The sequence below is a fragment of the Lacerta agilis genome, chromosome 11, assembly GCF_009819535.1.
Source record: "Lacerta agilis isolate rLacAgi1 chromosome 11, rLacAgi1.pri, whole genome shotgun sequence".
NCBI lineage: Eukaryota > Metazoa > Chordata > Lepidosauria > Squamata > Lacertidae > Lacerta > Lacerta agilis.
In genome coordinates this window covers 61,145,963-61,162,144 of record NC_046322.1, presented here as the reverse complement: position 1 = coordinate 61,162,144, position 16,182 = coordinate 61,145,963, and the positions used below count along the sequence as shown (strand labels likewise).

The window sequence follows — 16,182 nt, the reverse complement described above, 5'->3', positions numbered from 1 at the left end:
TGGGACTTCGCCTGTTCTCCAGGAATTCTCAAAGATTACTGCCAGTGGTTCTGAAATCACCTCTGCCAGTTCTTTTAATACTCTTGGATGTAGTTCATCTGGCCCTGGAGACTTGAATACATCTAAACTAGCCAAGAATTCTTGTACTACCTCCTTACTTATTCTGGGCTGTTTTTCCCCTGCTGAATCATCTGCTCTATATTCTTCAGGTTGGGCATTGTTTTCTTTTTTGGATAAGACTAAGGCAAAGAAGGCATTGAGGAGTTCTGCCCTTTCTCTGTCTCCTGTTCACATTTCACCATCTTCTCTTCTAAGTGACCCCACTTTCATTGTTCTTCCTTTTGCTAAGGACATACCCATAAAAGCCTTTTTATTGCTTTTAACCTCTCTAGCAAGTCTGAGTTCATTCTGTGCTTTAGCTTTTCTGACTTTGTCTCTACATGTGCTGGTTATTAGTTTGAATTCCTCTCTGGTGGTTTCCCCCTTTTTTCCATTTTTTTGTACACATCCCTTTTAAATCTTAAATCAGTTAAGAGTCCTTTGATAGCCACCCTGGCTTCTTTAGGCACCTTCCATGTTTTCGTCTCATTGGTACTGCTTGAAGTTGTCCTTTTAATATCTCCCTTTTAACAAACTCCCATCCATCATGAACTCCCTTCCCTTTTAGTATTACTGACCATGGGATCACACCCAGCGTTTCCCTAAGTTTTCTGAAATCGGCTTTCTTAAAGTCTAGAATTTGAGTCTTAGTATGCTTGGTTGCTCCTTTCCGCTGTATAATAAACTCCAGAAGAGCATGATCACTCCCACCTAATGATCCTGCCACTTCTACCCCACTTACCAAGTCATCACTATTGGTTAGGACCAGATCTAAAATGGCTGATCCTCTTGTTGCTTCTTCCTCTTTCTAGACAATGAAATTGTCTGCAAGGCCAGTGAGGAATCTGTTTGACCTTATGCTCTTGGCTGAGTTTGACATCCAACAAATATCAGGATAGTTGAAATCCCCCATTACTACTATCTCACTTCCTTTTGAATGCTTGGTCATCTGTTCTAGGAAGGCATCATCTGTGTCCTCAGTTTGGCTTGGGGATCTGTAGTAAACTCCCACAATGAGATCACTGTTATTTTTGTCTCTCTTAATTTTGACCCAGATACTCTCAGTTTGGCTTTGAAGTTTTAAATCCTGGATCTCTACACAGGCATACACATCCCTGACATACAACGCTACTCCTCCTCCTTTCCTTTTTGGTCTTTTTCTCTGAAATAGATTGTATTCCAATCATGAGACTCATCCCACCAGGTTTCAGTGATGCCTATTATGTAGTATTTAGTTTGCTGTACCAAGCTCAAGCTCATCTTGTTTATTTCCCATGCTCTGTGCATTAGTATACAGACATTGAAGACCATTCCCCCTAGTCTCTTATTTAAGGATTTTTTCCTCCCGCCACTAGGTCTGTGTGCTGTTTGCTTCATTTGGTCCTTGACATTTGGGTGATCATCTTCAGCACTTGATAGACTCCTACCTTCAGGACCACTGTCTCCCTCCCCCACATAAGTCAATTTAAAGCTCTCCTGATGAGGTGTTTGAGATTGTTGGCAAAAACATTCCTCCCAACCCTTGTGAGGTGCAGCCCATCACTTGCCAGAAGTCCATCTTCAAGAAACTGCAGACCGTGATCTAAGAATCCAAACCGTTCCTGCTGGCACCATTTATGAAGCCAGGTGTTCACTTCCCCTATTTTTCTCTCTCTCCCTGGGCCACGTCGTTCAACTGGGAGGACAGATGAGATGACAATTTGTGCATTTAATTGCTTCAGTTTCCTGCCCAGAGCCTCATAATCACTTTTGATCTTCTGGAGGCTATGGCTTGCAGTGTCATTGGTTCTCACATGGACCAAAAGGAAGGGGTATTTGTCAGTGGGTTTTATGATTCCTTGCAGCTGTTCTGTTACATCTTGGATCTTGGCCCCAGGGAGACAGCACACCTTGCGAGACGTCTTGTCAGGCCCACAGATCACTGCTTCTGTAGCCCTCAGTAGGGAATCCCCTGTTACCACTACACGCCTCCTCATAGGCTTGGTTGGGATTCTTCCATGTGCTATCCCTTCCAAGGTCACTTGCACATTCCCGGAAGACTGACTGTGCTGCTTGTCTTCATATTCCTCATCAACTGTGATGAAGGAGAGATCTTCAAATGGAGTCTGTTCTTCATCTTCCATGTTAAGGGAGAGCACTTCAAATCGATTGTGTAGTTCTAAACACTCAGAGTGATCCCTGGGCCTTCTACTTCTATGAGTCACGTTCCTCCATACATCTGGCTCCTGTGTTGGGGAACTGTCCTCCTCAGGGATGTGCCCTGACTCTCCCTTGGTACAGACAGTATGCTCTGCTGCATCCATGAAAAGCTCCAGTTCTTTAATTTTCTGGAGCGTAGATACCGTATATACTCGAGTATAAGCTGACCCAAATATAAGCCGAGGCACCTAATTTTCCTACAAAAACCTGGGAAAACTTATTGACTTGAGTATAAGCCGGTTCACCATTGCCGCTGAGGAGGAGGAATGAGCAGCCCAAAAGCAGCCCTTTGGGCTGCTCCTTCCTCTTCCTCCTTTGCTACTGTGGAGCTCACCCCATCACAGGGTTTTGGACCTCCATTCTTCTGATCGGCAAGCCGTAGGGCTCTGTGGTTTAACCCACAGCTCAATGTTCCCTTGTGTTATACAGAGAAGGCTGGGATCCTGTCCTGTTAAACCAGGAGCCAGGAAAAGTGAGCACCTGTGGGGTTTTAATACTTCCTTAACTGATAGGCTTTCTGCTTTCTGGGGTCTAAAGTTTGCATTTATGCAAGCAGTTCAGGAATGGAACAAGCTGCCTGGGGAGAGTAAAGAACTGCCGTTCTTGTACGCTTCTTAAGGAATGGTTGACTGGGGTGAGCGGGCGGCGGCGGCACGAGTGGAGAGAAAGGGCTTCTTTCTCGCCGGCCCCACCGCCTGCCTCATTCGAGTATAAGCCGAGGGCAGCTTTTTCAGCACAAAAAAATGTGCTGAAAAACTAGGCTTATACTCAAGTATATACAATATATGGGCCTGAAGTTGCTGGACCTTGTCTTCTAGTAGGGCAACCAACTTGCAATTGCTGCAGGTGTATAATAATGCTATATGGAAATACTTAAGGGTTTTCTTATTGAATACTGCTATTAAAGCGGTAGCAAGCTCTTGGTACACAGTTGTGCTTGAGAAAATGTGATTTGCAGATTTTATGCTGCAGAGGCATTTTACTGGTTGTAATCAGTATTACGTTTGTCATAATTATAACTGGCATTTCTTTGCAGTTGATAGTGTTTTCTGTTTTTCAGGTCCTCATGAGCTTGAGTATGAACTAACTGTGTTAGTTCATTTTGAGAATTGAGGAAATATGAGTTTCATCCCTCATGTGGTGTAGATTTATAAAGGCTAAGTGTGCCCTTGCTACTTGCATGTGTGAAACCAGGAACTGTGCTCTTTCTGGTTTATTAGTAGCCTATTATACCAGAGGGGATCTGACTGCAGATGGGTGTAGCATCTGAGCAATCAAAACTATTCTTGTAACTCCTGGAATGAATAGAATGCATCCAAAGCTTCATGATGGGACAGTTTTCTAGTAGCGCCCTGTTTTTTGGAGAGAGCCTAATAGGAAAGAGTTTCAATTTAGACCTCTGTTAGATGTCTGCCACGTTTACTGAACATGAGGCTCTTATTCTGGGCCTCCCATGTTTGGGGGGGAAACACATTTCCCCCCGGCATTTCTTTAATCTCAGCTAGATAGGTGCTTGGGAGGCAGAGATCAAAAACTGTGACACTCCAAGAGTTTCCCTTTTGTTAGACTCAAAGGAGGGCTGCACCAAAGTGGCAAGAATTGGTGGGTGTGCATTTCAGTTGCAGAATCTCTTGTGTAACTGTGCAGGAAAGTGACACACTCACTGGGCAGCAGAAATATTTAAAGAAACTGAGTTAGTAAAAAATGCCTACCAAGCAAATGTTGAACTTGGTTGCCTTGAGGAGGACTCGCACTCTTCCAGCCCTGCTGCAGAACATACTGATACTTTCCCAAGAATAACAGCATAGTGGGATGCCTAAACTAATTTGCATAAGAACACTTCTGCAACCGGATCCTGCTAAAACTTTGTCCAGGTCTACAGAAGAGATGGAAAGTTTCAGACATACAAGTAGGGGTAGCTGAATCTATCCATTTCTCTTTCTCTCCATTTCTCACTTTCCCTGTTACAGTGGTACCCCGGGTTACATACTTCATCCGTTCCAGGTTCCAGTACGTAACCTGAAAAGGACATAACCCGAACAATTCGTTCTGCGCATGTGCAGACTGAAAAAACCTGAGGGAAAAAAACCCGCGAAAAACGCTCTGCACATGCACAAATCGCCTGTGCATCGGGTTGCGCTTCTGGGTTAGCAGAGTTTGTAACCAAAAAAGTACGCAACCCGGAGTGTACACATCCCAAGGTACGACTGTACTTTTCATTTTAAGTTCAGTTGTCCACATTTCCATATTAGTTTGTGAATTTCTTTTCTCATGAAAATTCATCAGCATTTCAGTTCAAATTTCTCCCAGCACAAACAATTTCCCCTAATATAATGCGTCATGGTATGTTATTTTGATTTGTTTATGCATTTGTATGCATGTATTTTCGTACACATTACTTGGCTGGAGAACTGCATTGCAAAATTGGGAAAATGTGAATTTTGAAAGATGGCTGTGTTTTTTCAGTATTGTTTTGGAAAGTGTGAATTAGAGAATTTCATATTTAAATGCAAACTGAGCCAAATTGCTATCCCATCACAACATGCAAGACAGTTCAATTAACAGAACAGTGTTCTTACATGGGTGAGCTTCTTGCATGGTCAATTGTTCTTCAAGTCAGGAGATCACCATATGTCTCCCTAACCTTTGCAATTTTACAGGGCAATGTTCATATGGATAAAAATGTTGTTGAATAAATTTTCCAGATATATTGAGCACAACCTAGGCTCTCTTTCACATTGAGCATGAATGTTTTGCTCTTATTGGAGGAAAAATTCAAAGCTGCTGATTGTACCTCAGGATAGTAGTGGATTAGTGGGGTGTGTTTTTTTTTAGGTGGGTTTCATAAACAAGAATAATGTTATACAAATAAGCATGCCAAGTTTTGTCATGTCATTTGTATATCACAAAAATAGCATAATAAATGTGAAAAAAATATCTACAACATAAGTTTCATTACAAAATAAAATAAAAAAAATCTTTCCAGTAGCACCTTAGAGACCAACTAAGTTTGTTCTTGGTATGAGCTTTCATGTGCATGCACACTTCTTCAGATACACATTCTTCAGATACATTTCATTATTACTGCTCAGTGCATAAGTTCTTGGTTCATGAATTGGTTTAAACAATTAGGAAGAAGAAGAAGAAGAAAAGGGGCGAAGAAGAGGGGGAGGGGAATGGTGAGTGGGGTGGGGTTGGGTGGTTATGCTTCTATTATTCTACTGGGGGGGTTATGTCAGCATCACGTGTGGGTTCTCTTTCCTACTCACTCGTATTTCCTTGGTGTTGAGAGAGGTTGGGGTGGCTTAGGGTATGGTTGGCTGTAGTGAAAATTGTTTTTGTGTGTGAGCGGGGTGTGAGTGTGCTTTTTTGAATCAGGCTAGCCAGATTAATTTGTATGCTGTCGGCGGATTCTTGTTGTTGTCTTGTTGGGCTGTGTATGTGATAAAGGGAACCAAACTAGTGAAGGCGTCTTCTTCTGTTTGTCCTCGGGTCAGTTTATTTGTTGGTTAGTTTCCCCCCCCCTCGCTGTGTGTGTGTGTGTGTGTGTGTGTAATAATTTTTATTAGTTTGCAGTTACAATAACCCTATAAAATCCTCATTGTCAATACCAAATTACAATACAATTAAGAATCGCAATTGTTCAGATGCCAAATTATATTATTTTGTTGCCCCCCCCATGTGCTAGAATTGATTATTTGATAATTTACTTTAACTCTGCATTCCAAAAGAGTTCTAGCCTGTTTGCATTGAGAATCATACCAAGGGGCGCCTAGATAGTATTGGCTATGGTTAATCGTCTGGGGAGGCAACGTAAGAAAACCCGTAAGCTCTGTAGTAAATTGATTGAATAAGCCCAGTAGCACAGTAGGGTCGTGAGAGTCACAAGCTATATCAGCTATCTGGACACTAATTCTTTTTGAATAAAAGTCCGAAAAGAGACGATTTTGTATCTTGGATCAGTTTACTCCTCGCACTCCAGCCCGTGCGATGGGCTCAATCTGAGCTTGGTGACTATACTCAATGTGTTGCCAGTCAAGGGCAAGTATGGATACTAAGGGGAGATGATCACTACTTAACATATTATCAACGTTGAAGGAAATGATTTTTGGCAACAAGTCCCTCAAAGTCAAAATGTAGTCTAATACACTGTTTGAATTTATGCCTAGGTGGGTATATTCACCAGGAACACCTGGGTGACATCTACCATTCAAGGGGACTAAGTTTAAGTGGATGGCCAATTGTAAGAAAAGGACATCTGCCTCGCTCACTTTGGTATCTTAGAGATTCGCCCAATAAAAGGTATCGAGACCTGAACTGACCCACCATTTGGATTCAGTCAAGGCATTCCAGTTGGCAGCAGTTCGAGCGTTAAAGTCCCCTCCGATTAATGATTGAACCGTGGGTACTAGCTTGACATGATACTAAATGGTCTTCAAGGATTTCCCATCTAGATCGAAGTTCAAGGGATGTACCACCTGGTGGGAGGTATACATTTGAGATAAGGAGCTACAGTTCCCCAGGATTCTCTAGAGGAAGTCACGTGCTTTAAATGTGTGGTCTACTCTAGAACTGGCGTGAGCGGCTGAACACCTGCTTGACATGCAGAAGGTCCCTGGTTCAGTCCCTGGCATCTCCAGGTGTGCTGGAATAGGACTGCGTAAAAATCTCAGAGGGCTGTTTTCAGCCAGTGTGGACACTATGGATCTAGGTAGGCCAGTGATACAACTCTGGTTAAGTTATCCCTCTATAAAAGTAATATTTCATTTCCTCAGGTCATGTGTCCCCTGTTAAACTGGCATTGTGGAGGAGGTTGTCCCTATAATGGACGGGGGGGGGTTTCTCCTTAATGGAAAAAATAAAGGTAAAGGTACCCCTGAACCGTTAGGTCCAGTCGCGGACGACTCTGGGGTTGCAGCGCTCATCTTGCTCTATAGGCCGAGGGAGCCCAGTGTTTGTCCGCAGACAAAACCAGTGTGGCCAGCATGACTAAGCCACTTCTGGCAAACCAGAGCAGCGCACAGAAACACTGTTTACCTATTTAACTACTTGCACTTTGACGTGTTTTTCGAACTGCTAGGTTGGCAGGAGCATGAAAAAAAATAGGATTAAGCAAATAAGAGAGCCAGGAAGTATAGCAGTTAAGAATGTTGGGCTAGGTCTGAACCTGAGACCCAGGTTCAAATCCCCACTCAGCCAGAAGCTCATTGTATGACCTTGGACCAGTGTCCTCTCTCAGCCTTGCCTACCTTGCAAGTTGTTACAAAGATGAATGAAATCATGTTTACTTCCGTGGACACCTTGGGGAAAATGGAGGAGTATAAATGTAGTAAATAAAGAAAATAAATAAATAAATAAGGACTGTGTTACTGGAAAGGTACCTTTCCCCAAGTCAACCATCTAGCTCAGTACTGCATACACTAACTGGCAGCAGCTCTGCAGGGTTTCAGGCAGGGGGAGATTCTTAGCCGTACATGCAGATGCCAGGGAGGAAAACTTGGGTGCGAGGTGTTCTAACCACTTAAGGGGATGACCCTCCCCTTAAGACATGGATACACTGGAAGCCACATTATGCAAAATCAAGCTCTTGGTCCATCTAGCTCAGTATTGCCCACACTGACTGGCAGTGGCTCTTCAGGAGTCTTTCCCACTTCCCAGCCCTGACTGGAGATGCCAGAGATTGAACCTGGGACCTTCTGCACCAAAGCAGATGCTCTGCCACAGAGCTATGACTCCGCCCCCTGCTTTATTTGCAGATTAATAAATAGCTGGAATGTTGGGAATTAGAAAAAAAATGAAAACACCCAGTTATTCCCAGCCTAGCTGGTGGGGGGGGCACTCCAGCCATCCTTAGGGCCATTTGCCCCTCTACCCACCTTACCCAATTCCCCTTCCCTACCTGGCTGACTGGGGAGTGGGTTCCGCTCTGCCAAGGGGGGGACGCGACAGAGGTTGGCACCCTCTTCCAACAGAGCCAAGTTTGCTCATCTAGTCTTCTCTTGTTTCCCCACCTGGCATTGACCTGGGCTGGGAGGGATGAGATGGAGCTTTACTTCCCTCCTTCCCTCCCTCTTTGATTCCAGGTTGTTGGGAGGGGGGTGTTTCCCCCAATGCATTGCCTTTTTAACCCTTCCCTGGCATTCTTGGAAAGGGATGGCCAGGAGGAAAGGTGCCTTTCTGCTCTGAGCCAGCTGGAAGGCAGAGAAAGAGAGGGGAAAGTGGGGAGGAGACTCACATAGGTCCTCAAGGCAACCCTCCCACCTACATGGCTGAGCAAGTTTCCTTTCCTCTAGTTTGTGAGCAAAATAAATGAATGATTTTGTGTGGGGGCTGGTTTCAGAAGGGGGGAAAGTGCTCTTTTTAACCTACAGGAAGGATTTTCTTTCTTTCGCTCATGAGGGCAAGTTAAATAGACAAGGGGAGTGGTGTGTGAGGGGGGGAAAACGTGTGTGAGGAATAGTAGCCATTAAATTGGCCGGGCAGGTTGGCTTCAGGGTCGTTACCAGGTCCTGAGGAGAGTTGACAATGCCCCAGACAAAAGCAGCTTGGTAGGTAATCTAAAAGGATTCCCCTCCCCCTAAATCTGTGCCAGGCAAGACCCTATATATCTAGCTGCACATGCTAAGGTCATAAGGGAGCACCGGTTGTTCTCTCTTCGCTGGCCCTTTAAAGAAGGGGTGAGTCCTGCCGCCCAGCAGGATTCTTCATCTTCATGATCTTTTCTTCGTCTTCTATCACTAGTAGACACGGACAGTTTTAAGACCCCCTCCCTTGTTTGCTCATCTGCCTGCCGCCTCTAGCAAGGAGCGCCGGCGCCCCCCTCCAAGTTCACTCTAAAGCGGCAAAGCAGGAGCCAATTACAGCGAGGGGGAGCCGCTTTAGAATTAGGCTACTGTCCTCCCCTCCCTGGCTTGCGTGCTCAGCCCTCAGAGCGCAACAGGGTCCTAGCGCCTCCAGAGGGGCCCTGGAGGCGCGAAGGCACCAAGCCCTGCTCCGCCTCATCTCCCCGCTCTCCTCTCCCCGGACTCTGCTTCTGGGGGGGGCAGCTGCCCCCCCACCCCACCCCTAGCTGGGTACGCCCATGATTCCAAGTCTTTTTAGCATTATTCAGTTCAATCCGAGGATGATAAAAAGTAGGGAAGAGTCTGCTCTGAGTTTCTCTCATTAACCTTTGAAAAATAAAGCTTCTCTCCCTTCCCCCCATTTTTTCCTTACACACAAAGTTTCATTTGATATTACAGTGGTACCTCGATTTACGAATTACTTGACATACGAATTTTTTGACTTATGAATGAAAAAAGTGCCCGCACGCCTATGAATTTTTCGACATCCAAAGGACATCTGTTGGCGGTTTTAGATGCGGTTTACTCGACTTACGAATTTTTCCGAATTTTTCGTTTCCAATGCATTCCTATGGGGAAATCGCTTTTTTAACTTATGATTTTTTCGACCTACGAATGTGCATTTGGAACGGATTAAATTCGTAAGTCGAGGTACCACTGTATATTCCATATCTGCAATCCGTTTTTCACCAGCTTGCCTGTACCTCCATAGTTTCAACTTCAAACTTAGCAAAGCAAATGTACATCCATAATTTAAACAAGTATTTCAGGGAAGGGTTGCCGAATCATAAATATAAAAAATCAAACTCAGTATAAAGAAGCCAAAGACTCCCCTTCCCCTACTGTTTTTTTACACCGAATGAAGTCATTTTCCCAAATTCAAACCTTAGCAACCTTGCAGCTGTTTCAATTGTGCAGTTTATGATCTCATCTTTTCCAGCACGTGTCTGTACATTAGTTCAAATTAAAATCTAATGAACAGAAGAACCTCTGCTTCTTAATGGCGGCGTAGGGGGGTTATTGACAGGTGAAGTGCTTTTGTACTCAGCGCCTCCCTGCCTCTCACATTCCATGCCAGAGTGAGAGCCAGATACTGAGACAAACTGCAAGTGAAGTTTGTTCCCCCCTGTCCCTGTGGGCAATTTACAAGGATAATTAACCTCATCTTTTTTTTCTTCACCAACGATCTCCCATTGTGGGAGGTGCCTCCACTAAGGCAAACCGGAACCAGAAGCCCTGTTAGTTAGTTTTTTTAAAGACTGTTTCCCATACTATTTGATACCATTGGCCCATGCTTACTCCTGACAGGTCTCTCCAGTGTCTGGCTATGATGTTTCTGGCTGCTGAGAATAGGTGGGTTATGAGATCTTTGTGGTGTGAGTGGGCATTATTATCTTGGAAGATGTTTAGTTGGGCTAGTTCTGGGGTGACCTCTAATACTTGCTTAGTGATTTTGCAAATCTCTTTTATGATTGATGTGTTGGATTTTGAGGCATTCCCACCACATGTGGAGGTATGTGCCTGTTGAGGTGCATCCTCTCCAGCATTTTGGTGAGGCTCCTGGGCATGTTAGTGCTAGTTTCCGTGGTGGTAAAGGTAAAGGGACCCCTGACCATTAGGTCCAGTCGCAAACGACTCTGGCGCTCATCTCGTTTAAGAGGGCATGTAATTGGTAGTGTGTTAGCCAGGGCATTTGGGTGTCCCCTAGTCTGTCTTGTATTTCTTGTGTTGATATGGGTTTTTGTAGAAGTCTGCTAGGCGGTATAAGCCTTTGGCTTGCCAGTTTTTTATCTTGAGGTTTTGTGCTGTGTGATGGAATAGTGGGTGGTGTGCCAGGGGGATTAGTGGGGATGGGGTTGGGGACAGTTTACCTACTTTTTTCCATGCTTTAAGCATGGTCTTTGTGAATTTTGTGTTATACTTTTCCACATCTTCTTCACCCTTCTCACCAAAACACATCAGTGTAACAGTTGCCCAATAGACTGGAAAGCTTACTACAATTTTGTAACATTTTGGTTGGTCCTATTAAAGATAGTTCCAATTATGGAGTCTTTTTCTTTCAGACCAAAAGAACTACCTTCATTTTTATTTGATACTTGTTTAGCAACCTCCTACTTAAACATAATAAATTCAGTTAGTTATTTGCATGAATTTGAATCATTTTTGGGAAGCAGAAGTAAAAGGATTGGGCCCCTAGGGAAGAGTTCTAATCCTGTTTATAATCAGGTCCATTCAGATTGGTTGCCCCTTTCCCAGTCATCTCCTTTCTCCATAAGTTCTTCAAGATAGGCACAGTATTTTATTTTGTGCTTTTACCACCATCTGTGAATGTTTTATAATTAGGAGGTCATTGATACTTTGGCATTGTATTTAGGATAAAGGCTATATTTGAGCATAGAAATGAGGAACCTGTGATTGGCTCACTGTAACTAGGTGTGCACATATAAGGTATAATATAATTTATATGGTTAAGTGGGCAGCATATAAATTCTGTAAATGAATAAATAAGTAACTATGTTTTGCTTTAACAGGGTCTTGGAAAAACTGACAGCATCCATGAAAGGGCTGGTTGTCTCTCTCAAGTTCAGATTATTTGCAACATAGCTAGGAAAGGTAGGTTCCTTGCAATAACAGTATTAACCTAACACAGTTTATAAGACTGCTTCTTCTGGTGTAGGTGGCATATTCAGGCGTAGGCTGGAGAAAGCAAAAGAGACACTTGTGGTGCTGCGGTCCAAGGACAGTTTTGAAGTACCCTGCTGCTTTATTTTTGTAGTAAAAATGTTGAATCAAAACTCTAAAATCAGAAGCATATATTTCCTGGTAACTTCTATAATAAGAAGATTGTTATGAGGAACCCTTCTGGATCAGGCAAAAGACCCATCTAGTCCAGAAACCTGTTCTCATAGTGGCCAACCAAATGTCTATGGGAAGCCCAGAAGCAGGACCTGAGGGCAAGAGCACTCCCCCCCCCCAACACACACACTTGTGAGTCTCAGCAGCTGGTATTCAGAGGCAGGCTGCCGTCAGTGGTGAAGTTCCTCCACGACCACCCTCTATTTACATTGAGAACTAATACCAAAGCTATGCCCATGAAAGACAAGAGTTACTGTTCCAGTTTGACTGTCACATGAACTCAAGGTAGGCCTCTGTGATGGGGTCTGTCTACCTTGCTGCATATTACATCAGGTGAATGAAACTTCAAGCTACAGCTGCAACTTTTTGAACTTGGCTGTGCCAAGGAAAGGTGGGCAAGTTAATCTCAAACTGTCTGGCAGTCTTTATTAGGCCCATACATTAGAGGTTCCCCACCACTGCATTAAACCATTGTTTAAAACAAACAAAGACTTATATGCTGTTTAAAAGTCCCTATGGCGTTCCTTTCCTGCTGCTGCTGCTGCTGCTGCTGTGCCGTGCTGCAGATGAAGCAAGCCATTGTCATGTCATCCACACCTGGCCTCATGGTTTGTTTCTCTCCAAAGAACCCATTACAGGTGGGTAGCCGTGTTGGTCTGCCATAGTCGAAACAAAACAGAAAATTCTTTCCAGTAGCACCTTAGAGACCAACTGAGTTTGTTCTTGGTATGAGCTTTCGTGTGCATGCACACTTCTTCAGATACACTGAAACAGAAGTCACCAGATCCTTAAATCAGTGTTTTTCAACCTTTTTTGGGCAAAGGCACACTTGTTTCATGAAAAAAATCACGAGGCACACCACCATTAGAAAATGTTTAAAAATTTAACTCTGTGCCTATATTGACTATATATAAAGTAATTTTTCAATTTTTCCCACGGCACACCAGGCAACATCTCGCGGCACACTAGTGTGCCGCGGAACAGTGGTTGAAAAACACTGCCTTAAATATAGTGAGGGAGTGGGGAGGGGTAGGAAGTGGCTGAATTGCAACTAATCACCAAACTTAAAACCATGGAGAAACCTGGTCTGAACAAAGACATTGGATTCTTATCTCATTATACATAACAAAGCTATCTTTAGCCATCTCACCCCTTGCCTTTCCCTGCAAGACTAATTGCAGCCGTTAAGAGTCGTCAACAGGTTTTCCACACCTATCAGCTGATCACCCATTCCCACCACCCTTCTGAGTAATACCCCTCCCCACTCCCTCACTATATTTAAGGATCTGGTGACTTCTGTTTCAGTGTATCTGAAGAAGTGTGCATGCACACGAAAGCTCATACCAAGAACAAACTCAGTTGATCTCTAAGGTGCTACTGGAAAGAATTTTCTATTTTGTTCCAAAGAACCCATGAAGGATTGTTCTTTGCTTACTGCTAGTGGTTTGCTTAGAGTAAAATAAACTACAAGTCCAAGTTTGGATGGCATGAGAAGCCAGGCTGTGATTTGCTTCATCTGTGGCAGGGCAGCAAGCTGGAGAGGAGCTCCATAGGAACAGTTGAACAGCAGGCACATTAATTCATAGTTCGTTTTAAAATACAATTTAATTAGATGTGTGAACCAGGACACAGCTAATGAGTGGTCTGTCAATCCAAGGCACCCTTTATTACAGGCTTCCCCAAACTCGGCCCTCCAGATGTTTTTGGCCTACAACTCCCATGATCCCTAGCTAGCAGGAGCAGTGGTCAGGGATGATGGGAATTGTAGTCTCAAAACATTGGGAGTTCGAGGAAGCCTGTTTTATTATTATCTTTTAGGTGCAGCAATGTCCTTTGTGTTCTTTTCTGCTTTTAATGGCATTTGATCTGTCTTTTAGGCTGTATGCTCCCTCTCTTTTTCTGACATTTTACTGACTTCTACTTCCATGTTGATCTGATGCTGTGCTTATTTTATGTTTACTGCTTTATTATTTGACTGTTATATACAACTTGTATTCAAATCCTTAGATTTTTTTTTTAACTTTTCAGATGCAGTCTATATCTGAAAATGGGGATCCTCCTTCCGGAAAACAAAATGAAACAAAACAAAACGAGGAGAAAACATACAAAAAGGTTTTTGTTGCATGTAACTTTTTTCGGAATTATTGTACACTGGTACAGAGCACTAAAGTTGACACTTCTAATCCCCCCAATGATCTACACCAAAGCAGACGATTTATTTCAAGAGTGGGGCACTCTCAAAGATCTTTTAGGGCTAGTTCACATGTTGTCATCTTAATATGGAGTTAAATTTAAAGAAGCTTCCCTCCCAGTTGTGGCTAGCAGCCACATTTATTAATTTAGGCTGACCCTTTCTGTACCACTTAAAATATAAGAATATCTCTTAAGTGATGCAACGAATGTAAATATTTTTGTATTTACTGTTGTAAAATACACAATAAAAACGTTAATTTAAATTACTATTAAACATATACTGATACCCGTTCCTTCCACTTCTGACACACTTTCCCACCCAAAACCTCTCTGACTCCAGACTCTCACCCAGGACTCCATCAAACTATGGCAGCTGCCAGCAAGGGCCCAAACCAACTCACAGATCACCCCTCAAATCTCACAACAAACAGGGTCATGGAACCTTCTGACAATCACCCTAGTCTCTCCTTCTAGTCTTGCTTTTATGCTAGACACCAATGAAGTTGATACAGGTTGCCCACAGCTGTGTCCCATTCAGCACCCAGCCAGCTGCACTGAACACATCTCATTCCTGGATGCAGCAGCTGGGGGGAAGCCACAACCTCACCTTGCCTTCCTACCCTTCCCTATCAAGGAGAAAGCTTGCCCCCCCCCCCCACTTCCTTTTTCTTGTTAGAGAAGATCAAGGATCCTTTCCTTGTCCTCTCTGATGGCTGCTGTTGCTTGTTGTTACTTATCCAAAGTGCAGCCAATAGCAGCCCATGAGAAGGCTTAGTTTAAGGATCTTGGATTACTTGATTTATTAAAAAAATCCTTCCAGTAGCACCTTAGGTATCTGAAGAAGTGTGCATGCACACGAAAGCTCATACCAAGAACAAACTTAGTTGGTCTCTAAGGTGCTACTGGAAGGAATTTTTATTATTATTTTGTTTTGACTATGGCAGACCAACACGGCTACCTACCTGTAACTTGATTTATTTATTTATTTAAAATTGCACTGACAGACTGCAAATGCACCTTTGGAGAAGTAACTTACATAAAGTTGTTATTTTGCATCCAGCCTGAGAGCCCCCCAGTTTAGCACACTGTCCTGTAGAAATAAACATATCTAATATTTACTCTCTGGAATGTTTAATGTGGCAGAGATGAGAACTTTTAAAGCTGAAAATTAATTTTGGCCCATTCTCTTAATGACTTTAAAATTTTGCAGTTTAACATAAACAGAAGCCTCTGAACTTGCATTTTGAAATAGCCTAAATTTTAAGGAACTGGAAAATCTCTCATTGTTCTGAAAAGTCCAGGAGAGACAATATGTGGTTTCCAGAACCCTTTATGGCTGTTAACAACCCAGTGATGGCCACAATCATGAAATCAGCCACAACAGACTCCACCATCAGCATTTTGTGACTCAGTAAGCAGCTTATATATGGAAGATCCAGCGACAAAATTTGGATGGAGGGTTTCCTGTGCTTTTCCTGTGTGCATCTTGATGGGTCCATGGGAATCAAAAGATTCTCAATTAATTTTGGCTGAGTAACTTTGTATTCAGACATCCTTCCATATTGATGGTGCAGTGATGCTTATGGGAGGTGACAGAGAGAGCCAAGAGAGGCCCATAAAATGCATGGAACAAGCAGAATTTGTTGCCAGAATACAATTTTTTTTTGGTTCTTCATTCTGCACTATCTCTTAATAGTAATTGTACCATTTGCAGAGATTTAGTTCTGTTTTAGAGTATGTTGACCAAGGGAAAGAGTCACATGGAAAGTTTTAGTTTCTGATTTGACATCTAGTTGTCCATAAGATAAAATGTAAACTTACAAATATGCCTGAGACTTAGTAGTATTTTCCATGTGCTGTTCTTCCAATGGTAATTTTAATAACCGCAGTTCTCTTTTGGTAAGTTATGCAGTTCACTTATTTGGACAAGTACAGTGGTACCCCGTGTTACACACGCGATCCGTTCCGGATCGCGCTACGTAGCACGGCCGTG

At 43.2% G+C, this 16,182-nt stretch overlaps 1 protein-coding gene across 3 annotated transcripts in view; it reads left to right on the top strand.

The window, feature by feature from the left end:
* The window catches only part of PIP5K1B (phosphatidylinositol-4-phosphate 5-kinase type 1 beta), a 124,346-nt gene that overhangs the window by 24,131 nt on the left and 84,033 nt on the right, over positions 1-16,182 (top strand). For 2 of the 3 annotated variants that reach the window (XM_033163871.1, XM_033163870.1), the window contains exons 2-3: positions 11,672-11,753; positions 14,025-14,108. In XM_033163871.1, coding sequence (XP_033019762.1) covers positions 14,025-14,108 — 84 coding nt within the window. In that variant the 5' untranslated portion in view covers positions 11,672-11,753. Of the gene's footprint in view, positions 1-11,671; positions 11,754-14,024; positions 14,109-16,182 lie in introns of those variants that run through there. The other variant, XM_033163872.1, reaches the window with a different exon arrangement.